The sequence below is a fragment of the Anarhichas minor genome, unplaced genomic scaffold (assembly GCF_050575085.1).
Source record: "Anarhichas minor isolate MPS153535 unplaced genomic scaffold, ASM5057508v1 ptg000033l, whole genome shotgun sequence".
In the NCBI taxonomy this organism is placed as follows: Eukaryota; Metazoa; Chordata; class Actinopteri; order Perciformes; family Anarhichadidae; genus Anarhichas; species Anarhichas minor.
In genome coordinates this window covers 8786318-8812715 of record NW_027466479.1, presented here as the reverse complement: position 1 = coordinate 8812715, position 26398 = coordinate 8786318, and the positions used below count along the sequence as shown (strand labels likewise).

The 26398-nt window shown below is 42.1% G+C and overlaps 2 protein-coding genes across 2 annotated transcripts; one reads left to right on the top strand and one right to left on the bottom strand.

Annotated features, from left to right (window-relative positions):
• The first annotated feature begins 9119 nt into the window (after positions 1–9119).
• tmem42b (transmembrane protein 42b) lies at positions 9120–10915 on the top strand. The gene is made up of 3 exons (XM_076106490.1): positions 9120–9296; positions 10295–10441; positions 10772–10915. Exons 1-3 carry the CDS (start codon positions 9120–9122, stop codon positions 10913–10915), a joined length of 468 nt encoding a protein of 155 aa, XP_075962605.1.
• Positions 10916–15246: 4331 nt separating this feature from the next.
• On the bottom strand, positions 15247–26323 carry zdhhc3b (zDHHC palmitoyltransferase 3b). Its single transcript, XM_076106232.1, has 7 exons — positions 25908–26323; positions 20480–20811; positions 20187–20311; positions 19320–19416; positions 18916–18997; positions 18436–18566; positions 15247–17838 (listed from the first exon to the last, which is right to left on the bottom strand). The coding sequence occupies exons 2-7, from the start codon at positions 20780–20782 to the stop codon at positions 17680–17682; spliced, it is 897 nt and encodes a 298-aa protein (XP_075962347.1). The 5' UTR covers positions 20783–20811; positions 25908–26323; the 3' UTR covers positions 15247–17679.
• Positions 26324–26398: the final 75 nt, after the last annotated feature.

Below are 26398 nucleotides of genomic sequence, written 5' to 3'. Positions count from 1 at the left end.
AGCAATTATCAGAGGGTTATATGAGGGGTTATATTTTTGTTCATCAAAGTATTATCCAACCTGTCACACAGACACTCACGCACACATGACCACGACATCCGGAATGAAAAAGGACACGTTAATGAAGACCTGGCTGAGGAGCTCTGCAGGTCATTAAGAAAAGGCAGAGATTGCACTGAGCAATAGAAGGCACACCTCGATGAATCTCCACAGGACACTTAACACAGCACGGATAGATTCCTGCTGCTCATCAGCTGACGCAGCCACAAAGCCAAGATCAATACGAGGGAGTAAAAAAAGATCCCTGGGCTACAGAGAGACAGAGAGGTTTGTTAAAAGCCTGCGTTGAGAGTCAAGCTCGGGTCAGCTGCATTCCATTATGAGCCAGTTTAACTCGGAGGCTTTTATTATCAACCATCAATTTAGATTGCATATTAATCACAGAGACAAAGTATTTATCATGGACATTATTCAGTATAAAGAGATAGGCTGTTGGCTGAACCCCGCCCCTGGACAGTGATTGTCCAATCACACCTTAGCAGCCGTAACTAGGCATGCCACCTCTGTCAAGCTTTTGATTTGTCCACATGTTGACATGCGCACGGGTCTGTAGAAAGAGAGATATACTTTGGAGGGTGGTAGCTTTTTTGTTTTGAATTACGTTTCCAAAACTAACAGAAGAGAAAAAGTGTATAAAATGGATTCAACTGTGTTTTCATCTGCTCTAATATAGGCCGAACGTGTCCAGCTGACTGCTTTACTATCTGCATTAGTAACCTAATGTTATTTCATCCCAAAGGCAAAGGGGCATGTTATCGGCTAACTTCATTATATTACTTTGTGGGGTTACAGGTTACCTTAGTCAACGTGGGTGACAAGATGCTCGTTTTTCTCATCCTCAAACCCTCTTTCTCTTGAAAAAGTGAAGCTTCCAGTGTGAACATAAGAAAACTATAAGGCCACTGTGTTACTTCTCAGGGTTACGTCTGAATGAACAGTTCTCTTGGACTGAGACATCTGCTACTTGCTCAGGAACAACGACAAAAATGATGCAGTCAAATCACATCTTTTGTAACGTTGTATTGGGATTACCCAACACTTACATACAACGTTACGCACTGCAGCAATGACACTCAATGAACAAGCGAGGACCAGTGGAATAAGACTCAAACCAAGACGGACAGCACGGCAGGTTAATGGTGCATTCATACGCTCCTCAGATGGTTGTTGGTCCAACTTCGGTGTGTTCATGAGCTCTAAGTCATAGTGTGGAGACAACAGAGATGCTATATAGAAGATTTGTTTATTTTATTGCTCAAAGTGTTTAAACACGTTGATAGCGGTTTCCAGTATTTGCTATTCTTCTGATTATTCTGACAGCACGTGAATGCAGCACAAATTTCCTATAGACTTGTTCCCATGACATTTCTGGGCTACTGAATAAATCATTTGAAATGAATGGCTCGCTTCAAATGTTTAGATAAGGATGGTATTTTATTTTTCAAAAACACTCCAATATTGTTGTTTATTTAATATCTCTGGGTTTTAGCAGCCTTAATTAAAACACCATTTCCCATAGGCCCCAGACCTTCACGGATTGAGGGGTTAGTTCAGACATGTCTGTAAAAACAGCAGGACAGAAAGTACAGATGCTGTAAACGTCTTTAAACAGCAGAGATTACAGCTAAAAACAAATTATAAAAATGACCCACGCTGCTGTGCTTGTAGGTTTTTCATGGGAGCTCCAGTTTAAAATTTTAAAGCGGCATACATTAAAAGGTTTCGATTTCTAATAGCACCTGTGGAGGATGCCAATTACTTTTAGAATATGGAAAGTAAACCTCAGCAATGTGCTTAATGAACTGAAAAGAATGATGAAAGAAATACGGCCGTCACCGTCACCATCACTCGGTCGAAACAGAGCGGCACAGAAATAGGTGTTTCCTCACCGCGACACTGTAAAGAACTCAATACCCAGAGCTGTGAGTCGGTGCGTTTATTTTTCCCAGGCTGTACACTGACATTGTCTTCCTGTTGGTGAAATGGATTATTTATGGGAGTTCAGGTGGCTGTAAAGGTCAATCCTGGATCCAATCCTGGTCTGTTGCAGTGTGGGCAGTTGTAGTATTCGTAGGTGGAGGAGCAGTTTGCTGGTGGGTCTCTCCTTTCTGCGTTGCCCTTTTGCTTTCATGGCAAGGCGGAGGTCCTTTTCCCTTCAAACGTCATCCTTCTCCAAAGGTTCCTGTCACAGGCCATCTCTTCCTAGTTGTTGAGGTGAATGTGGCATTTCCTCAGGTGGGTTATCCTTGTACCGCTTTTTTTGTCCCCCTTGGGTGCACTTCCCCCTCCCTAAATTCACCATAAAGGGCCTGTTTCGGGAGGCAGGAGTTTGGAATACGGATTATATGACCAGTCCATCGCAGCTGGTGACGAGTGATAGTTGTGGAGATATTTGGTAGTTTGACTTCTTCCAGGATGCTGATGTTTGTTCGCCTCTCTTCCCAGTTGGTCATTAGGATCTTATGCAGGCATCGTTGGTGATATTGTTCCAGGGCTTTAACATGTCTGCTGTAGGTAGTCCAGCATTCAGCACCAAAGAGGAGTGAGGACAGAACTACTGCTTGATGGACCAGCAGCTTGGTCCTAGTCTGGATGTACAGTAAATATGAAGCCACAGACAGGATGTTAGCATAGCTTTGGTTTTTGTTTGGATCTATTGATTGGTAAGCTATGGAGGCGCCGATAGAGCCAGGCTAAACTAAGCTAACCAGCTGTTAACTGTAGATTTGTATTTACCGTGCAAACATGAGGTCGGTATCAATCTTCTCATCTAACTCTCTGCAAGAAAGTGAATAAATGTATTTCCCAAGTCACGCCTCTTATTTGTTTACGAATGTCGAAAACTTGCGATCTCTGGTCTTATGTTGCAGCAGCAAACTTTGTGCAAGCAAACCTTCCCTTGATCAAAGTGCGCTGCTGTCCGCCACATTTGGCATTTGGTATTTCCGACAGCCTTTCAGAAAATAATTGATGATTGATTCGCAAAAGGCTCAGCGAAGAAAAAGGCCCAGGACTCAGCTTTAAAGATAAAGGCGTGTGAAGAGGTCCTTGGTCAGCACACATTCTCAGTTCTAATGCCTCGACTACCACGCCATAATATTTCACAGCTTTTAATGGATCCTGGCATCGCAAAGAGTAAGTGGAAGGATGGGGAGTTTTGCTCGTTGATGGATACAGTACGTCAGAATAAACGATAATTTCTTAGTCAGCGCACATTGTCTAAGGTTATTGGAAGAGCTACTGAATAGCAGGGTTCATTTTAGAGCAGGCTGTCAGAATTTGAATATGGATGGGTGTATTACATCAGCGATGTTACATTTTATCGGGGTGAGCTTGTCTGTCCTTGTCCCTGACAGAAATCTGCACATTGCCCATTACTTTGTGTACACAAACCACATATATCTCCTCCTCTCAGACTGAGAGTCCAAATCAAATCCCAACAGGGATGTACGGAGAAACACAGCCGTCCTTCATTTGTTTCTATGTATCCGCTGGCACAGCAGCTGGATCGGATTAGAATTTCACCTGGTGTATTTGTTCCTGGCAACTACAGGAGATTATCTTGGGTCTGTTTGTTTTGGGAACATTTTATCCGCTCCTTGTAAACTCTGCTGCCAGCCAACATGTCTCCATAAAATGTCTCCCTACCTTTGCTTTCTGGAAAAAAAGGCTTTGGAGTCAAAGGACCTCCTGTCGGCTCTTACTTTGGTTTTACTGTAATGTAATCTTACAATTGTTCGGTTTATTCAGTTTCAGATAATTGCCTTACTGAGGGAGTTCCATCTGTCACGTAATAAATTACATGTGATGCTTGACTTGCCAAAAGCTTGCCTATGTTTGCACAACAGCCTGTATTATTCACAAAGAGCAGCAACCTTGCCAGCTACTTAATGGACTGGAAGGGTGCAGTTGACCCTGTACGCTGACAAGGTGAGCAAACTGTGTGTGTGTGTGTCGTTGTGTCGACTGTAAACTGATAGTGGGAGAGAATGATTTCATAGTTCAAGGGTGTGTGTGTCTGCCTGTAAGTGAATATTTGACTTCTCAGCTCTCATGCTAGGCTGACGGATGAAGCCATGCATATTCATCAAGGCAGCTAAAGAATAAGGCTTTCCGATACATAGAGATGAATATGGAGGCTGTAATGTTCACACTTTAGAAACCTTCAGCCAGCTCTGAAGGTCGGAACACCTTAAAAGCTCTGCAGGAAAGACGATGGGTAATTAAGACCAGTTTATCAACACAATTTGACAAGACCATAAAACACAACTGCCCTAGAGTGTATATTATTGTCCAAATCTTCGCATATAAAGAGTTAGGTTAAAAGAAAGCCAAGGCATAACATTTAAAATCACCAGTTGTTCAGATACCAAAGCGTTGTAAATGACTGATAGGGCATAAAATGCTGGATCAGGTATCTGCGAGTATGCAAGTCTATGCACCGATCAGATAACACGTTATCATTTCATTTATAAGCTCATTTATGCAACACAGGAACAACAAAAACCCGTGACACTCGCCACCTGATCCGTACATCCTGCCCAATCCGTACTGCACATGTGCAAACCAGTACTAGCCTCCTGTGATTAAACACTTATGGGCAAGCTATTTTTTCAAACAAATCCGTGTTGAAATCGGCAGGAGAGCTAGTTAACGTTAGCTGGGCAGCACAGTCTTAATTAAATAACAGAGCTAACAGCTAACGGAGGTTGCATTAAGTTGCATTATGCGTTCACGCAAGTTATAACATTATTATGATGTGTTCAAATGTAATCTTGTGAAATGAGGTTTTGGCGAGAAACTTGAATATATACAGTGTTGTTTGAAGGAGATGTTTTCACAGCAATAAAAAAATAGATATTAGAGGGAATTATGACCCGACCTTTGACCTGTTTTTAAAGCACTGGTATCAGATCGGTACTGTGCATTGGCCAATACGCAAGTTCAGGTATCAGAAAAATAAAAATGGAAATCCAAACATTTCTAGAAATCACAAATCCCTTTGCTCATTCGAATCATGAACAGTTAAGGTCAAGGATTCATGGTCACATGGTCGCTATGTGATTTGCTTAATAAGTTAAACGAATGCATCACCGTTCAAAAGCACTTAATACATACAACAGTATGTGAAAGGGAACACATCACTGTTCATATGTTGCATTATGCCACAATGTTGAAAGCCGATTCAGACTGCAGCAGCAGTACATTCAGTCTGTTGCTGGTTCAAGCTCCTACATTCACTTCAGTATAAAACTATCCTAAACAAGCACTGTACACAAGGTTAAAGCTGGAGTTTCTGTGTTACTTTCAAGCACTTGCCAAACCGAGTTCACACAATGCTGATTAAGCCCATCGGCGTCAGGGAAAGCTCTCTGTATTTCGCAGTGCACCAGACTTGTGGTGTCTGGTTCACCTGGCGACTTTCCTGCGCTGCCCCACCAGAAGTGATGCAGCAGCTGAGAGTATAGCAGGAGCTATGGCGGAAAATCCTAAGAGGCGTCCAAGAAAAGTTTCTGAAGAGGATGCAACAGATAAAAACAAAAACTCATAGTTCAGAGGAAAGATTAAAGTAAAAAGAATAAATAAAGGAAGGTTTCAAGGTTTTATAATCCGCTTTCAACTTTAAACACTTGAACGTACCGCTTTCAACTTTAAACACTTGAACGTACTGTGCACTACAACTGAGCTGAGTCACCACTCATCACTCACTGGTCATCACTGGTGACAAACGCAGACTTTACAGTATATGGACAAAATAAATACAAAAAGTACGGTGCAGATATAACTTGCCTCAAATGTAATAGGCCTGAACAAAATAAGTAGAAAATTGTATAAATCAAAGGCACACAATAAAAAGAGAGTTTTTTGGTAGGTTGGTTCCATCTGTGTGCAACATATAAACTATTTGGAGGTACTGGATAACAATTAAATGCACAAATAAAGCTCCCAAAACACTGCTATCTTCCCCAAGGGTTCTTTTATTTGTCATGTCCTTGTAGAATAAGAATTGAAGGAAACATATTTGGAGAAAAGATAGCAGTGTGGGTATTTCTTCTTCTTTTTTTGTTTTTTATATAAGTTGGTTGTGTGTCCAAAAGAAAAAAGAATCCCACAGCCAAAGTGGTCACCATCTCTCTGCCAAGAAAAGTTAAATTATTATGTTTTACTGCATCTTGAGATTAAATAAAGCAATAATAGACAGATAATTAGGATCCCTTTTGCAACCATTTTTTATGAATTTTCCCTTTCATTTGTCAAAATCTATATCCGACTGCAAGCAATTGACAGCCGAGTTAAAGGTCACAGTTAAAATGGTTACACTAATGAACCCTACACTTTGAAGATGGTATTTTCCTCCTTATTAAATCACCATACAGGACCAGGAGCAGAAAAGGTGGACAAAGACACAGGAAGGCAGTGACAGACCTTCAGTTAAAAAAATGTCACTAAAGCTCTCTGTGGGCTCAATTATCGCTCAATTGAACAGAAGCGGAGGAGGACCGCCAATTTGAGCACTAACTTGACACTTGTATTTGTCAGAGGAGCTTCAGGCTGGAAAATATAAGCGAGGATAACAGCTAATGGCTCCTCTTGGTTTCAGACTTTTCCCGCTAAGCAGACACTCCAGAGGGATGATGGTGTCAAAGTGTGACAGACGGAGGACGGTCATTTCCCCGCAGCTTGTTTCAGGAGGGGATGAGAGCAAAGGACATTGTGACAGAAACACCTGACTTCTTCTGCACTGTCATTGCTCGCCACTCCAATATCCTTTCTTCACAGACAACACGAGCTCTCGCCCTGCATTGTTATGTGCTTGTTTTATTCCCAAGTTTGTTTCCTTCCATGTTTAAGTGCCTCTAATTTCCTTTAAGGACTCTGCGATCACCCTCTTAGTTGGAATGACCCCATAACTTAACTTGACATATGCAGATGTATTCAAAGCAGAAATAATGCCTTGGTGGTCTCTTTACAGGCTAATTAGGATTTAATTGCTCACAAATGTCAAGATGGAACGGTATTATGGAGTTATGGTAAAAGAGCAAAGCATCAACAGGCAAAACAGGTTGTATTTCAAGCTAATTGCTGCCCCAAAGTCAGTGCTTTGCATCAAAAGCAGGTTGTGGTGGATGTGGACGTATTTCTCTGAAGCACATTAGAGACATCTACTGGCCTGGACACTAACTTGGGTTTACACTTGGCCCGGTTGAGAAAAAGGATGAGGATTACCTTCAAGATGTGATAAAATAAAAGTTTGGAGGATTATTCTGCCCTTAATAAAACAAAACATACTATTTACATATTTGGTCAAGACTGCGATTGCAGGAATTGCAATTTCTTGCCCCAGCTGCAGCCCAATCAATGCACTCTCAGACAGACAGACAGACAGCTAAAGTAATGATAGTCAGACAGACAGAGCGACCGAACATAGTGGAGCATTTAGCAGCTAACAGATGAGTTGGTATGTGGACGGAGAAGAACAGAGCAGAGACGAGTTAAAAGAGTTCATATTAAACTTACATTCGCCAGAAACACGACTCCAAACTAATGCTAATGTTGCTCCGTCGCTGCTAATAACAGTGAATAACAAACTGTTTGCTAACAAGCTAAGACAGTGTTGTGTTCACACCTGGCCGCCAAGTGGCCAAAAATATGAGCTATTGCACATTAGCTAAGAGGTAAGTTAATTATTGTGTCAATTTCAATACAAAAACCAAATTAACTATTTGTAGTTTTCCCCTTTGTGCATTTTACCACACATTCCCTTAATACTGTCCCAACTGAAATATCTGCATTTTGTTTTAGATACTTTGGTCTATCTTTGAGTGAGTAGTCAGCATAAAAAGGCAATATGAAGGCATGAAATAAACCCTTGAACCCCTATTTTATACATCTCTGTGTCTGAGCATTATTCAAGTTCATAATTCATTATTCAGCCTAAAATAAACTAGTTTCCCTATGTGGCCAAAAGACAACAAAGACCTAACAAAATAAGATTTTGTTTTCAGTTTGTGCTATCAATCAGTTTGTGAGAGCGTAAATCACACTTCCAGATTCATGCACTGATTTGGAAGTAATTAAGGTCTTTAAGTCCACGACAACACTGACACCATTCTGTCTTCATGGTCCCTGCCGAGTCTGACGAGGAGATGGACGTCTGTCTTCAGAGGACTCTTGTCTTCGTAACAACGCTCAGATTAATACAGTCAATACAGGCCCATACCACACATTCATGATGATGACTCCACTTTCTATTCCTAATTAGGAGAAAATTCTAGTTTTGTTCTGGTTTGCCTCTCTGACAGGCTCATCTCTCTTTAAAGGGCACAGGGGGGAGGAAATGAGGATCACGTGTGAGGATCTAGAATACTGCCCTACTGCCTACACACACACACACACACACACACACACACACACATTTGTACCCATCCATCCCTCTTATACCCGGTGTGTTTTAATGTAATGAGCCTTTATAATGCAGCTCATCAGTATGCTGCAGGGAACAGAGGTCTGGATCAACTGAAGTCAGACTTTGCCGTAGCCTATGCCCACACACAAGGACATTAGATTAGCATTAATTGTCCTCTATTCCACCCGGTATAGCCTCTTAGGCTATAGCAAAGAAGAATATGGGGTACTTCAATTTACTGTCTATTGATGATCTGCTTAATCTCTTCCAACCAAAATATCTAATTAAGGCCATATATTGTGGTTTATCAGGATTCCATTATGTTTGGAGGTACCTTACTGCTGCTTCAAAGTCACTCATTCAGTTAAGGTTATAGAATGATGGAACTGCTTTTCCCAGAATGCAACAGGGGGGCTTTTTAGTCCAACCACAGCGCTGCTACGGGTTGACCATGTGTTGTGAGACTGCCACCGGACGGATGTCTGTAGACAGTGCAGGAAAACGTGCCACACAGTGACACACACACACACACACAAACACACACACACACACACACACGAACCAGGCAGGCAGCTCAACGCGGACCAGCAGCAGCATCATCAGAAATGTAAAAGGTGGATTAGAAAATAATGTGCCTCGGCTCATCGTCAACATGTTCCCGGGAGTTTTCTATGCACTGCTGGCGGGTTTCCTCGGGGCCGTGGCGTCGTCGTCGGCCAAACTGTCCCTCGGAGCCGACTACCTGAAGGGAGTCTGCGAAACCGGACTCCGGACGTGGGGAGAGCAGCGGAAATTTAGACAAGCGGACGAAACTACCGCCTGCGACCGGGTGAGGCATCTCCACAGTTTTGAGTTAATTATTTACACAGTGAGGATGGCTGTGAATAATGCAGCGTGCGCGCCTGCGAGCGGGGCGATCTCTCGCGGAGGAAGTTGGGGGGTTATCCCCGCCCGACTCTCCTCCCCGACTCCCTCAGCATCAGCACCATCAGCAGCGGCGGCAGCGGCGGCAGCAGCAGCATCGCGCGGGGTAGGGGAGCCCATGCGGCAGTTGCGCTCTCGTGCCGTGTCCGCGTGCCGGATGACATTGCAGCTCGTCCCGAGTGTGTATGCGTGTTATCGCGTTATTTTTTTTAAGCAACTCGTCTCGGCGTGGTTGTGAAGAGAGAAGGGTTGTTTTTTTTAAAAGGGGGGGGGTCAGGTGTCGTGTGTGACCCTACATACGGTCCACGGTGTGACCTTCACGCTGTGCGCACACGTCACACGGTGATGTCAGAAACATCCGCAGACAGCCTGGGGCCTTAAACGGTAGAACCCCATTTAATCTGAAGGATGTTTAAAACAGCAGAGGTGTGCAGGTAGAAGCAACACAAAAAGCTCTTAATATGCACCCTCTGGTATAACATCATAATAGACAAAATAATTAATGTAATGTGATGCTGATGTATTATAATACTTTCATTGATATAATGTATTATTTACAATGATATTTGCAGTGGTGGAATGTAATTAAGTATATTTACTCAATACTATACTGAAGTACAAATTTGAAGGCCCTGTACTTGCATTTCTAAGATACTTCATAATTCACTCCACAAGTTACTGCTTTGCAGATTTTGATTTTACACAAGGTGTGATGCATTGTTACAAATTGAACTACTTAAATATATATAAAGTAGGTAGTCACCTCCAGCAACCGCAACATGAAAATGCGACGTAAACATTGATGCATTTGTATATATAACAATGTAAAACTGCAAAGTGCACAAACTTTTGCATTAAAGCCGACACAAATCAGTTGCATTAAGTTCTGTTTTTGTTCTTCAGCTTCATATCCCTCTGAGGCTGATGTGTGGCGGGCTGCTTTTCACCTGCAATGCTGTGATGTGGACCTTCCTCGCCAAAGCACTCAGGTACTCCTCTTCCTCCACCCAAACCACTGTGACCACCACCGCCTCCAACTTCATATCTTCCGTAAGTAACAGTCTCTCTCACAGGACCTCCCACACACCCTTATAGTCTGCTGCCACTTGTCCTTAAAGCGTAATAGAGAACTGTCGTGAAGTTAATTTCACAGTGACCTTTCGTCCTTATATAAGCTGCATTCATTTAGAAAATAGGCTATATTCAGAAATAACCTGTCGCAGTGATTTAGGCCTCGTACAGGAATTTTTTGTCAAGGTTCAACTCCTTGTTTGACATATCGCCTGAAGGCATCCTTATTGGCGGTTATTTTAATGACATTGTAGAGACTGATTTACTTTGTAATGAAGAAACACGGATTTTGTTTTTCGCCCCCTGCAGGCTCTTCTGGGCCAGCTGATCTTTGGTGAAGCCCAGATAACGTTGTGGTGGGTCGGGATCTCCCTGACCTTCTCCGGTCTGTTGGTACTGCTGAGGGTTTCACCGCAGGATGGGCAACACGACGCAGGCGCCAAGGACGAATAATATGTCTTGTCTCCACTAGAGTTCAGCCTGGCTCCGGCTGGCTGTGGAATGAGGTGTGTTTTAGGTCAGCATCTCCTCTGATTTCAACATCTAGCCAAAGAAAAGTGAGATCTTGTGAGAAGAATTTCCAGTTTTGTAGTTAATCCTCCCCCAATTACCAGTTTTATTGACTGACTTGTTTCCTGATTAACCAAATGCCACTTAAATTGCATCCTTCCTGATGAAGAAAAAATGCTTTATTTGTAATGTTACTATTTATCTGTCCGTTTTGTTTGCATGTAGGCAGAGAAACACTGTTCTAAAATCAGAGGAGATGTTGGCCTTTCGCCAGTATGGCCATGACACAGCTACAGTCTGGCTAGTGGAGACAAGCTAATGGATGCCTGCGTCAAGCAGACGCTCTAAAATCATCTTTCACCACTCCAATGAAGCAAAAATTATACTAGCTTTACGTTTTGTTTGGGGAGTTTTTCAGTCAGCGGCAGCACAACAACTCACGGGCTAACAGAACAGACGCGAAGGAAGGGAAAAGAGTAGACTGAAGGGAATAATTATACATTTTGGGAAATGCACTTATTTGCGTTCCTACTGAGAGTTAGACAAGAAGATTGATACCACTCTTTTGTTTGTACGGTATATATGAAGCTGGTGCCAGCGTCTGGTTAGCCTAGCTTAGCATAACAAGTGGAAGAGGGAAACGGCTAGCCTGGCTCCGTCTGAAGCTAACAAACTCTGCCTACCAGCACGTTTAAAGCTCACAATTAACATGTTTGATCTTGTTTGTTTAATTCCAACATCCATTTTTTACAATTCGGTTTTCATATGGATTAAACAAATGTTATTAGTTTACGGCAGAGACAGGCTAGCTAATCCAGTCTTTGTGCTAAGCTAAACTGACCAATCCCTTGGCTGTTGCTTCATATGTAAAGGACAGACAGGAGAGTGGTATTAAACTCTCGGTAAGAAACCGAATATGTGCATTTCTCAAAAGCTATACCTTTAAAGGAGGAGACAGATAATACTATATATTTCTTCATGGGCAAATGGCATCATGTACTTTGATGTCACCATCACTCAGATCACCAAAGCTTTCTTAATTCTCACATTTCCTTAAGTTACTCTGACACTCACTGTAAACATCCTACACTGACGTTGCATCTTATGCATGCTCAAGGTGAATAATAATGAATGAAGCACTTAGTTGACAAGTAATAATACTAATGTAGCACTGAAAGGCTCGTGCCAGGCTCTTTTTTTCTCTTATTTGTCTTTCTTGACATCTTGAACCTCAAGATATGAGCAGGACACGTGTTTTGAGGGAGCTGCTCCTCCACTTTACGATAGACGTGTGCACGTTCCTACTGAGGCCTGAACTCAAAATATCTCACACCAAAGCAACCTGGTCCATATCAGAGCGACGTCCCTGTGAGCTGCTTCTTGTTATTAAACACACAATCGTGTGATAAAATGTCCAAACTGTGTCTACAGCGTTAAGACACATCACATGGCCTCTTCATTGCCTGTTGAGCTTTAATGCGCCCTGCGTTTCTGATTATCCATTATCCTGTCCATCGCCCATCGTTTGCAATACCATTAGACTTCCTTTATATCTCATAACACTGTGATGTGTGTAACAGCGAGGGAGCTTTGAGCGTGGATAATTGAGCATAGGCAATGGCAATAAATGCTGCTAGAGGGACGTTTCTGTAAGCATGAATCAAGCTAAGTAAGTATACTGTAGTATACAGTGGTTTGTCTAATGCTTTATTGAACAATATTGTGTGATCACATTGCAGTTGTTTGGATACATATCATAATATGAATGCGTAACGGTAGCTATTATGCCTGTGTGTAATATTCCACAGCAGCAACGCACAAATATATCAGATGTCCTTCCAGATGCTGCTGTGCAGGTTTTGTACCATGTGATTTTACATGCATCCCTATGAATGTGACTGCAGTGAGAATGTGATTACACAGCGCTCAAGCTAAAGGCCGGCTTCAGCAGTGGATATCACTCCCAGCCACGCTGAAGTGAATTCAGCTGTTTGTGCCTACCAGTCACATCCTGGGTGTGTTGCATTACCTTTTGGGGGGGAAATTACGCTTGTTCGCTTTCTTGTCGAGAGCTTGATAAGAAGATTGATACCACTCTCGTGTCTGTCCGATTATTATATAAGTGGAGCTAGCTGTCACTTAGCTTAGCTTAACTTACTCAAGACTGAAAAAACGGCTAGCCTGGTTTTGTCCAAATGTAATAAAGTATACCAGCACCTCGAATGAACATGTTGTATATCAAGTTTGTTAAATAAAGTGTAAAAGCACTGTGAGGTTCGCCAGGCAACCAGCTGATTAGCAAACATGTTGTATAGTGAGCTTTAGAGGTGCTGGTAGGTGAATCTTGGGAGCTGTTCTTTTCCTGTTTACCGTCTATATGCTAAGCTAAGTCAACCAGTATAGCTTTGTTCATACAAATAACAAGTTGTGGTTTCATGGGAGGTTTTAAGCCATACTATTTCTTGGCTGGGAGCAGTTTCCAAGTAACCCACAGAGACTGGTGAAGAAATAGTTCGGGACATAAACCACAATTTTACATTTTTACGTAGAATTTCTGGTGCAGATAACACGTGTAATGTGATAAGGACATATAATGTGTTGATTTGTGAGCTTTCGGGATGCTGGTAGGCGGTAGGCAGTTAGCAGACAGGTAGCCGTGCCCCCCTTTAACCTTTAGTCTTTATGCTAAGCTAACTGGCGGCTGGCTGTAGCTTCATATTAACATACAGACATGAGTGGTATCAATCTTCTCATCTAACTCTCAGCAAATAAGTGAATGTGAAGTGTATGTTCCAAAATGTCAAACTATTTTTAACATTAATCTGTGCTTTTGACTCCGAAGGCTTTTTTGGTGCCTGGCTTCTCCCCTAGTTAACGGCATGATACGAGGGTAAACCATCTACCTGTGAACCCACTCTCACTGTAATATAACCAGTCGGAGCTTTGCAGTAGCCACATTTATAGCTCTGTGACAGCCGCATGGCCCTAAGGTGTGATGTACTTGTATATCCGTGTGCACATAAACTGAAGATGTGGTCGTACAGAGAGATTAGAAAACCACTCAAATACGCGCGTGTCACGTTGGCGACTTCATGTGCTGCGCTGCAAGAAAACTACAGTAAATATTTCAGCACTTTTAAATCAGTAAAGTTTTGACCTAATGTCTTGGTAGTATAATGGAAAAGAGACTGATTTTGCAGTAGTTTGTTGGTACTCTTTAACCTAAAACATGTGCAGATCAGTCATCGCTTAAATCTGAAGGCTGCTGCAATGACAAATTTAACATTAAGTTAGACTTCTTAACACAAATTGAGACGGTTTGATTAGAGGGAGTGACTGTTTTTTTTCTCCGATATAAACTGTTCATAATGTGTCTTACAGATTATGTGAAAAACATTTGCAAAAGTGTAAATATATTCTGTTAATAGGAAACACTTAAACGGATGTGTAAATTGACCATCCTCACAGAGAAGAGACATTACAGAATTATTAAATAAACATCTCATCTGACAAACAAGATTCTTGTCTCGTCGTATGTTAAGTTAGTCTTCGCGACAGCTTTGTTCTTCAGACAGAGGAGCTTCTCAGAGATATTCTACTTCCATACAGATTGAATTAGATGTCAGTCACAGTGCGCCTGTATTCAACTGGGTAAAGATGTGAAGGTTTGTCTTTTCCTGCAGCAAGCATGGGACTTTGTACTCATTCAGCTCAGCGTCTTCTCTTTGCATTCAAACACAGTAACGTCTAATGAAGAGCATTAGCTTTGAGCAAGTTTACATCTACTTCCACGGTGACGCTCCATTAGACCAGCTCCCTTCCTTTAAATACTTCTTGTAAAAATGGAATCAGTCTAAAGCCCCTTCGGATGCCTTGCAGTCCAGTTACATGGCAGATAAGAGCATGCTTCTGCAATTACAACAGAATGTTATCATTAATGTTTGACACAACAGTATCAAATATTTTGTTTCCATCCCTGAATTCAAAACAAAGTGTCCAAATTTGTCAATAAGGATAACCTTATTTATTTTATCCATCGATAACATGAGTCTGTAAAAAACGGCAGCCATTCAAATTGTGGAATTTAAAAAGGTATTTATACAATATAAATACTTTTTTATGGGGTAAAAATTGGTTTAAATCCCATTTCTAGAGATGTTTTCTAATGATAAACTGTAATTCTACTGACGTTGGGTGGTACAATGACATACAGCAAAAACCATTCAGTCATTTACTAATCTGTGTTTGTAACCAAAAGAAAGCAACCATTCAAATTAAGAAATTCTAAAGGCATTTATTTTTTATTTTTCAAAATTTTAGTGAGGTTTTTAATGATCAGCTGCAAAATTACAAAGTGTATTTACAGCAAAGATCAGACACAATATATTCATTACAAGTTTCTTAAAGTAAAACCTTATTTGCTAAAATATAAAAAAAATGATCAACTGAGTCAATAAAATATCCACAAAACTTATAGAAAGTTGTGTCACATACTTACTGTTTTATTTAATTCCCCTTTAAACAAATACCACAGTCAAAAAGAAAGGAAACAACATCATGTAGTCCATAGTAAGAACTACAAATTAAATCAAACAATTCAAGAAGAAAGAAGAAAGCTGGTGAACTGTATATGTAAACTGGATAGCAACCGTTGCATCTCCGTGTCATGATAACATCTTTTAAAAACTCCAGTGATTTTTAAAAGCCTAAGAAAATGTCACACTTGATTATGGTCTACTCTTGAAATGGTAACAATCATTCAGCATTCAATTTGGCAACATATATTTTCAAATATGTCCTTTCAGCATCTTCAAAAAGCACATTTTATACATACAGTAAGGCTTTCAAACACATTTGAGCAAAAGGCGTTTTTAGTGTTAAATGCTTTGAAGTGGCCCATTTCCTATCCGAACCGAATTCTCATCACCAAAGGTAAAATATTCTCCTCACACCGGCTGGTCCGGTACCCGTCCACAGCCGCTGCAATTTTAAAAACGTGCATTTCTACCGTGGCCCGTCAGTCCTCGGTGAACATTTTCCTCTGGCCTAAACTTCAATCAGCATTTTTATCCAGAAAGGCTTTTTCTCCCTCTCATCAGGCTCACAACTGCAATCTATGACAGACTGGATTATCCACAAGCAAATTCCATCAATTGCGAGCCAGTGAATTACACTGAGAGTCAGTGCATTCAGACAGCGATGTGTATTGCTTTTATTCCCCGACTTTCTATCCGAGCTGGTGGCTGTGATTATAATAGTTATAAAGCAAAGAGGTTGGCTGGATTTACTACACGCAGAGTTGCCAAATAGTCAAAAAAAAAGACACTGGTCAAACTACCTGCTGGATTGAAAAACCGACTGACGTTACAAGACGTGCTGCCTCCTGGACGAGAAACAACACTTTACCTGTTAAGTTTTAAGTTAGAATCCTAAAGATTTCCATGAAACTTTTTGATACAACTTATATCCGGCACTTTTTCGGTAAGAAGCCGTTCAATGTAAATACATCCAGTTATTACTTCTATAGTGGTTTTCTCTGTTAAAGTGGAGTCCGCCATTCTCGTGCCGCATTCAAATGACCTTCGCACGCATAATGAAGTCACAGAGTTACTGTTTTTTTTAGTTTCACCTCGTTGATATCAGCCTCGCTAAGTGGCTTTCCTTCCACATTCTAAAATCTCCAGCATGAAATCAGATTGCGGAAGCTCGTGGCGTGAACGTGAGCTGCACCGTTAACAAGGTCACCAAGCCGCTCTTCTGTAAGTGTGACTGTAGCATTGAATGGCACTTGCTGTCAACCACTGGTAACCACGGGTGTTGCCACATCAACCAAGACTGAAATCTTTAAGATTCTAACTTTACAGCCTTTAAACTGTTTTCATATGTGATTCGATTCAGGTTTCTTGGGGTGCCAGATAGGTGGGGATCAGTGCAGAATAAAAGCATGTAAATCAAATCAAATTCAGTCTCAGAATACGTTTCTTAGATGACCTGAACTAATCCACCTATCCGGCACCAAAGAAAGACACAACAAACTCATTTAGAATAGCACTAAACCAATGCGATCCTGTCTCACCCCGACTGTCACATTAAGGCAAAAATAATAGAAATGTCTTTTAAAAATACTAACGCACTGTTCTAAGGCAAATCATGCGCAGCGTTCGGGAAAAAGACTCTTTGTGTCGACAGGAATACAGCAAATGAAGAGGTGACGGGATCACGACAGCGTTTACAGAAAGACAAAACCAGGAAGACCGTCTTGGCACCCGGACTACAAAAAAACCTTCTGGACTTCAGTTTGGCGTTCACATTGTTTAGTCTTGATAGCAGGAAATGATCAGACATACCGCAGGAAGACAGTCAGTCTCTTGGTGGCGTTTCACCGACTCTTATTAAGTGCTTCTTGTCAAGTTGCCGCAGCTTAGTTAGAGATGTTTTTTTCTTTCTTGTTTTTTTGCAGAGCAGCGCCTCGATAATCTCAGTCAGCATCAAGAGGGAAACAATAACATAGAAAGAAGGTGAAGGTTGTTTTTTTGTTTTGTTGAATAAACTTTTCAACAACCGAACACCCCGAAATATCGATAATATCCACAAACGAAAGAAAACGTAGAAGTGGTTAAGAGGAGTTCATGCTCGTCGTGGTCCAGCCAATAGGAGGGGCAGACCAGGAAGTCCACAGCGGCAGAGCTCGGTTAGACGTCCAGCTTTCACACGATGTACTGGTACAAGTCCGCCTTGCCGTGATCGGGTGTTGCGAAGGGACTCATCCAGGCCATCGAGAACGGGTGACCAAACACCAGCTTCATATTCATCCATTTGGACCTTTTGGCCCATCGTTTCTCCTCCTTCTTGAGCTGTTCGATACCCTGCGGTTAAAAGATGTGACAAACACACAAAGATGTGAGTCTCCGGTGCTGAATCATGCTCAACGCTGAACACATAAGCTGCGTGTTTAAAATATTTTATGTAACAGCAGAAAGATTAAAAATGAAGCGTGTTTTGTATTCTTTCGGGGGGTTTTTTGGGCTCAGAGGTCTTAATCGGGGTTTAGGGTGACTCACTCTCAGCATTTCCTGATGTCAAAGAACACCACAAACACACACACACACACATGCACCAACAGGGCAGAAACCTACAGGCCCCATTAGATTAAAATGAACTGGAATAGATGATGTTTGTAGTGAATATTAAAAACAACGCGAGTCATCGTCGTAGGTGGTTTGAGCGGATACGTTTTGAGAAAATGCACTAATCTCAACCTACCTGGAGGCTAGACAGTAAGTGAACTACCTGCTCCCGCTTTCATCTCTGCTCCGATTTAGTGACAGAATAAATTCTTATTTTAGGAAGTCAGAAACGCTATATATAGACTAAAGAAAGCTCTACATTCATGCCTAAACCCAACCAATCACACCACAGTCTGAAATTCACGTCACGAACCAACTGCTGCCGTTTTCACTCACCGTCTCGTCGGTGCAGATGGAGTGGACCTGGGTCCCAAACATGACTGCGGTGAAGATCAGAAAGAGGAGACCCTCGAAGCAGAGGATGATGAGGAGGATGACCGTTGCTGGAGGAGAGAAGTTACTGCACTCTGGGGAGGGAGGGAGGGAGGGAGAGCAGAGAGAGAGAGATGTCTCGTGCAAACTACAAATACAGCCTCATGGTCGTAGTTTACATCCATGGCTGTCCAGAATGTAGCCTCTTCATCATTTCATTCTTTTAGACATTTGTGTGAAGTTGTCATAATTAGCAATACGACTTCTAGAAGCCACAAATGTGATTTGTGAGGTCACAGTGACATTTGATCGTCAAATTCTAAGCCACGACTCGTCTCTTTGGAGTATAATCAGACATATCTGCACGTTTGGATGTTGGTAAAACAGTGCAGTCCCTGAGTGAATCTGGACATTTAGCAGCCACTTCGTCAGTATATCACTTACTTGTCCAGTCTTCTTCAAAGCAGAACACAAAATGGAGGGCAACCAAGATTAGCGCATGGAAGGATACTAGTGCAATATACATCTGGGGGGGAGAGAGCATAACAAAGCATAAGATTTGGTGTTCAGATAAGATTCTTTAAATAAACAGATGTGAGGCACGGGGACAGCCCTTTTGCTGACGTGAGAATGAGCCTGGTGACCGGAATGCGGACATTATTTCTCTGTTACGTTTAAAATGATTTACTCAGCGTTTTTTTCTTGACCATCTGTGTGTTTGGTGTTCTTGTGTGTTCTCTTGTATTGGCTTATTTCAAAAAAAAACAAAAAAAAAAAACTGTGTGCAACAAAAATAAGACATTGTTTTTGCGCGGTAACATCGGGGCTCCGGTGTACCAAGGACTCACCGTGAAGAGCACAAAGTATTTCTGGTTGCTCTCTCCGACACAGTTGTTCACCCACGGACAGTGGTGGTCCATCTTCTTGATGCAGCGTTTGCACACACTGTGGACACATGAACATAAAGGTAAAGAGGACACGGAGTAATAAATATGTTGTGTTGACATATGACAGTGATACGACTGGACTCCTCTCGATCATGATGGCTTGACTGTGTCCGTATTTGTCTGTGTCTGTGTGTGTGTCTGTGTGTGTGTGTGTGTGTGTGTGTGTGTGTGTGTGTGTTACTCAAGTAAGGTCTGGCATCCTTACAATCTATCATCTGACAAAGCAGGAAGTCGCACTCCATCTATTTGTGTGTTTTGTTTCTGAGTGAAATCTATATTTAAAAAGCTGCCGTCTCTTGCGTGTCGTATATTATCATTACGGGTCATTAGATGCGAGTGTATCATCTCGGTGTCATCATCTCAACCACCAACAACAATGACTCATAAAAACAAAATCATCTATTTCGTTCACACTGACATTATCCCACCGAGACAGAATGACTCACTGGCTCTACAATTCAATTTACGCTGCAGTGTTTTTGTGCTTTTCATGCCTCGAGATCCCCGGGGACCCCACTGAGCAGCCACAGAGGGAACTCCTTATCATCCACCTGCAGGGGAAATGCTCCACAGCTACTCGAGATAAAGCACACACAGGGGAGGCAGGAGACCCGCCGGTGCAGGAGCAAACACAGACGAGGGAGAGGGCTTTTCCTCTGTAAGGTGCGGACCTCAGCAGAATACTCTAATCGCCCGGACCTAGATCCTAAAAGTTGCAGAGTTTGCGATCTTCCCTCACAATCTGCGCATTCACAGGGAGTGCCGTACCTGCAGTGGTGCGCTCTGTCGGGCTTTATGCTGCAGCACTTGGGACACTTGTACACCACCTGTCCTGGTTTGAGCTGCAGGCTTTCGATGAATTCTTTGGTAGCGTTCCCTTTAGGCACGGCTCCCTGAGAGAGAGAGAGAGAGAGACAGAGAGAGAGAGAAAAATGAGTAGGAATTCAATTGTATTTTACAGTGTTTCCTTGTCATTCATTTAGCTGCAGGAGCTCCTTAAAGATGGAAATTGTCTTTCACAGCAAAGGAAAAAAAAGTAACCCAATCAGAGTCTGACTGACCGGGTCTGTGCACATGGCCTTGGCGTGAGAGGCGAGGGCGAGGATGGCGAGGCCGTTGAAGATCACCCCGTTGAAGAGGCTGTAGATGACGTTCTTGGCGGGCAGCAGCATGACGAACATCACCACAAACTCGGCGTACAAGACCAGGAACCAGGTGATGACGCCGCACACGATGCCGCAGCCGTCGCGGATGAACCACATGGTGCCGGAGCCGTTGCGGGGCGGGGGAGGGGCGCAGTGCTCGGGCCTCAGGTAGCCAGCCTGCCTCTCGATGTCCCTGGTGCGGTGCGCCGGGCTCTTCATCCTACAACGCCCGGGGCTCTGACCGCATGCTGCGACGAGGGACAGATGGAGAGGAAGAGGGGGAGCAGAGAGATGCGGAGAAAATGAAAGAGAGGAATCGGAGAATGAGGTGAGGGAAGGTATCAGTGTAACAACAATTGTTTTTGCATACCAAAATAAACTTCTTCCCGCAGGCCGTCACTCAGATGAGCACTTAAATCAGTCATACATTGTCAATATCCCTGTAACACTGCTGCCATTATAGATTTTACAGTTTTTAACGCACCATTTTTTTCATATGCACATTTCATCTGTCACCGTCAATGTAAATCCCACACACTGTACAGGATATATGTATACATACACATAATCATACAGTCCATGAATATCCACTCAATATGTATTTATTTGCACTATTTGTATTACATAACACTTGATTTGTACATAGATGTTTATTTTATTCTAATGTTTTATTTTGTTGTTGGTAATTGGTGCTTTTTATACCTATTTCTTCACATACTTGTGTACATAATTAGCCTTTACCTATTTTTTTTCCAGCTTTGTTGTCTTTGTTCCCGGCTGTTATGTCTATTTCTGTGTACATTGAGAGCAATGCAAAAACCAGAGGCAAACTCCATGTACTCTAATGGTCTGTGAGAAACAAAGTGGTAAATGTGCCGCACAGTTTTCTGTGTGACACTTTCAAATGTCATGTTTTTTCCCCACCAACATTCAACACCCTCATAATTATAGATTTACAGTCATGTAAGACAAATAAAAACTGTGAATCCTCACAGAACAGAAGCTGGAACTTGACTTAAAAATGCCTTAAATGGGGGCAAAAGCCCCCCGAATATATTTTTCTATTATTCTAAAAATAAATAAAAAGTGTTTCCTGTCGATCTACTAATTGACTAATTGTCTCAGCTCTATAAAAGTGTCCTTGCCGCATTGCAGCAATACCACAGTGTAAGAGTGCTGTACCACAACAATTAAGAGTCTGTGCGAACTATCTAATACGTGTTCTACATCCTCGAGGAATATAAACAAAGATAAGGGCTAATAAGTCCACAGTGAGGACAATACACAGCAGGATTAACTGAAGGAGGACAAGCAGTGGTTGGCCTCATCCCAACAGGACAAACAATCCACCCAGATTCCGCCGGCAGTGAAATTAAGACGCCGTTGTTGGATTCGGAAACTGCAATTCACCATTTGGCCTTAAAAGTGAACCAAAAACAATGCTTCAACTAAACAACCTCCCCAGTTGTCCCGAGCTGCACCGGGACCTGAGGTTTGTGTCCGAGCCGTATGAATAAGCAATTGGGCAGGTCTGAGAGTGTGAAGGCGAAGATGATGTGACTTCAAAGGGGGTAAAAATGTCAGAAAACCAAAAATAGACCTCCCTATTATATGCCGATAACATGGACTGGAATCAAACAGCTGATTCCCGGAGGGCGGCTGGACCTCGGCGCCCGTCTCCTCCCTAAAACCTGAGTTTATACTGAGCGCAGTGAAGTTGGTCATTCCTGAGGACTCAGTATATCCATGAGGCTTAACTGAGCGATAGCATTTCCGGAGGCTTCCCCCGAGGACAGGAATTTAATCAGAATGGAAACGATACAGAGTTTCTACGGCACGTTTGGGATGGAATAAATCAAAGCTTTCTCTGGATATAGCCAGGTTCAGATAATACTCCGACTGCAACAATTCTAGCAATTCAACTCTGAAAGCAATTGGGAAAACGTGGGCATTGTCTTGATAACAAAATATATATATATATATAAATATATATATATATATATATATAAATATACTTTGTGGTTAGAATGGCTATTTTTAAAATGCAGTAGGCGCGACCCAAACCCTGCTGCGTAGCCTCTTGACCCTTTTCACCACGCTTGTCACCACCCAGCAGGAGTCGGGCGCAGTGGGAGGTCATTGTTGGAGGTCTGGTGTGTCTGTGAGTATCACTTTCACTAGAAGGCTGGGATGACTGAACCATCTGGCTAGTCTCCAGTGGTAGGCACACATACTGTACTTAAGCACAGTGCTTGTACTTTAGTATTTTCATTTTATGCTTCTTCATATTTCCAGGCAACTTCAGCTCATTCATAATGCTGAGATCAAAGACAGAGAAAAGCTGAACACATCACATCAGTTATCAGAATGACTGCCTCTTACAGTATGAACCCTCTCAGGTCATCTATTAGCATCGTGCTACCTGTGCACAACAATTTCTAATATTTTATTTTGCATTGTGTTAGAATGATGTTCCTTTTAAACTTTTGAATGTAAAGCACTTTAAATTATCTTTGTGTATGAATTAGCTTGCCTTAAAAGCAGTATTAGTTTGTAGACATAATGCAGATTACGATTTTCTTACAAAATATGACGCTTTGTTTTAGTCTAAAACTAACATTATTTCCACCTTGACCGGCTACAACATTTGCTTGTTGCTAATAATCGGAGAAAAAATAATGGAATTCAATTAATTTCTTACACAATTATATTCCCTATTTGAGATGAGGCGTCACAATCCCTGAAAATGTGGACTTCCTCAGACCGACTTGCCACACAACTTGTGAGCACAGGATATATATTATTTAGGCTGTTTCCCTTATCTATAAAGTCACTGTAGGATTATACAATTTCATTACAAGACCTTGGACAATGCTTGTTAAACAGGTTTAGTTTCACCAGTGAAGCTAACGGCTGATGATTCATGATTCATGTGACTGTTTACCAGTTTATCAGCTGGGGGGGGGGGGGGGGGTAGCCCATTTCAAGAAAGTCGTGTTTCCGGTATCGGGCACACAGAACGCTTGATAACGACAGTAATTGTTATCTGGACTACTTTAACGTTTCACTCCATTGGAAACAAAGAAGCTTAGATGGCCCTAAAGAAAACAGGTTTACTGAAGATGCCGATGATTGGACAACAGAGGACTTCCTACAATAAAGTGATGAAAGTCCTCGAGCAAAGCTAACTGCACATCCAGAGTTCATTAACACAGACTAAGTCAATAGTACCTTTTTTTTGGTAGAGTGGAAAATGAGTCTATAGATTTCTCTTTTTTTTTTTTTTACAACTGAATGGCTTGATTGTTACAGAGACGCTTTACAGAACAGCCTCCTTTTCTCCTGAGTCGACCCGGAGACACAACAGTTAATAGCTTCTGTATTGAGATGCTACCAGAACGCTGCCTCTGCAGTACTGTAAGATTAGATGCACTATGTGATTCACACTGTGACGGGGACTCCCTGATTCAAAATGTATGCGCGGCGGCACAGTCGGATATTCAATCAATGATTCATGGGTATGTTTGATACCCTGCTGCTAGAATGCATTTCAAAGTACCTGACAGCACTGACTGATGGCAGGATGAGAGGCACGAAGAGAGATGCGATGTAGAGATGAGAGGCGGCTGGATTTGACCTCCTGTTGAGTTAATTAACACTCTAATGTGATTTCACTTTACTGATGACCTCCTCTGGCAATCTACAGAGCAAACCACTTCTAATCTCACTTGGATTGGTTTTAGTGACACATTTTGAGAGCTTGGTTTTAGTGCACAGACGTGTGTGACCCCCGCCAGATTCTTTGGTATTAGTGGATTAACTTCATGAAACAGACCAGAGTGTCAACCAGATACTGGTTGACAGGTGAGGCGTCAGTAAGCAACAGTTTCTCCTATCACAGCGGTCAGAATTCATGACCGTGTCTAAATACTGTGGAGGCGCCATTTTTACAGCTGGTTTCAAAATAAAATGTGATAATAAGTTATATGACAAGATACTAATGTGTGCAGCTGCAAACTAAACTGAAACTCCTAACTGGGTCACAGAATGTTGGTAGACCACGTACATTATACTTGTTTATAATACTGTTATCTGTTTGTTTGTGCACTATATGTTATTGTAAACTTTAATGTGTTACTATTTTTAGCACTGTGTTGATTGTTGTATGTTAAGCACCACCCGCCATGTCAGATTCCTTGTATGTGCAACATACCGTGGCAATAAACGGTTCTGATTCTGATTCTGAAGTAAAACTAGCAACCTGTGTGTGAACGTTGAACTTGGCTCATGTGACCGCGGTGTAGTTCGTTTATGGCCTAAACGAAGGCTTTGGCCCTTCTGGCGATTCCATTCACGCTTCAATGATCATGAAAGTGGTGCTCATTTAAATGTCAGTATCATAAACTTATGTTTGCCACAGAACTTATTTTCAGCAATAATCCAAAATTCAGCGGAAAAATCCCATTAGATTGGAATTTCCGGGATTAGCCTACAAAAGTACATCAATGGGTGATGTGATTTAGTCGTGAATAAGAGACACATGTTGGGACAACGTCATAGAGCTGAAACGATTAGCCAATTAATCTCAAAATTCATCTGCAAATATTTCAATATTCGATTAATGATTCAAACGTGAAATGATGCAATCTCAGATCGCAGCCCTGAAGTTTAAAACATTTAGTAAAAACTTTTAAACTTTTTTTGGTTTGAAGTATAGGGTTGCAACGAATGATTATGAGCAGAGATGACAAGTGTCAGTCAGTGAAGATGTGTTTTAAATTTCATCTCCAACAACCTCTGAGAAGAGAAACAAATATCTGGGTATATATCTTGCTGGATGCTTGACTTTCTAATAGTTGCATCTCAAAAGTAACATTAGTACTATAATAGTGCAAAAACACTGCGGAGTAACATATGAACTAGCATGCAACTAGATGAGATAAGATAGTCACTCGTGGTTGATTTGATTTGATTTAGTGGAGGATAAATAAGACACAACCTAAAATATGTTGGAAAACGTAATGGAAAATCACTTCAAAATCACAGTCAAAATCTCCAAAGTGCCCTTGAGCAAGACTCAAGCGAAATTGACCTCTGACCTCCCTGAATATGGGTGAGCAAAAAGGGAAATGATCTTGTCATGCCCAGTGGGGGCTGTGCAGTTATTAAGGCATCATAGGGCCATAATTAATTAACTTCCAGAAAGTGATAATGCTATCAACCCGACCAGGAAGTGACAGGCAGCAGGAGCAGCATGTCTGGACTTCCATTAGTTCATAGCTGATAAGTACCATGCAGAGTATTTCAATAGTTACACGTCCACTGTCTTTTTCTTCAAACATACCTCTCACTCTCCAGGTTTGTGGAGAAAAGTTCCTTGAAGTCTTCGCGTAGTTTGGAGCCCTGGGAAGTTAAAAACACAGCAAAGTGTCTCCTCCGCCGCTCCGTCTGTTAGCGCAATCACAGCTAACCTCACTGATCTGCGGTCAGATGCTCCCAGCAGCTCCGCCGCTCGGCTCGGCTCGGCTCGCGCGTTCTCTGCCGCCTCGGTTTCGACGAGGTGTTAATTCACCTCGTTCGTGTGCTAATCACAGCGGGGGACCGAGCACTAAAACGGGCCGTTACCTACCTACTCCCTCGCTTCCTCCTCTGTGAGATCCAGAGAGCTTTGCGTGCAGCGGTCTAGCGGAGCAACACAGCGCAGAGCGAAGCAGGAAGTCCGATACTCTCCACCAAGATGTTCGTGCCCTGAGCGAGGTCTATCAGGCAGCAGTTTCTCCCACTATGTTGACTCAATACACACTGCCCTTATTTTAGGATAGTTTCATTAATTTG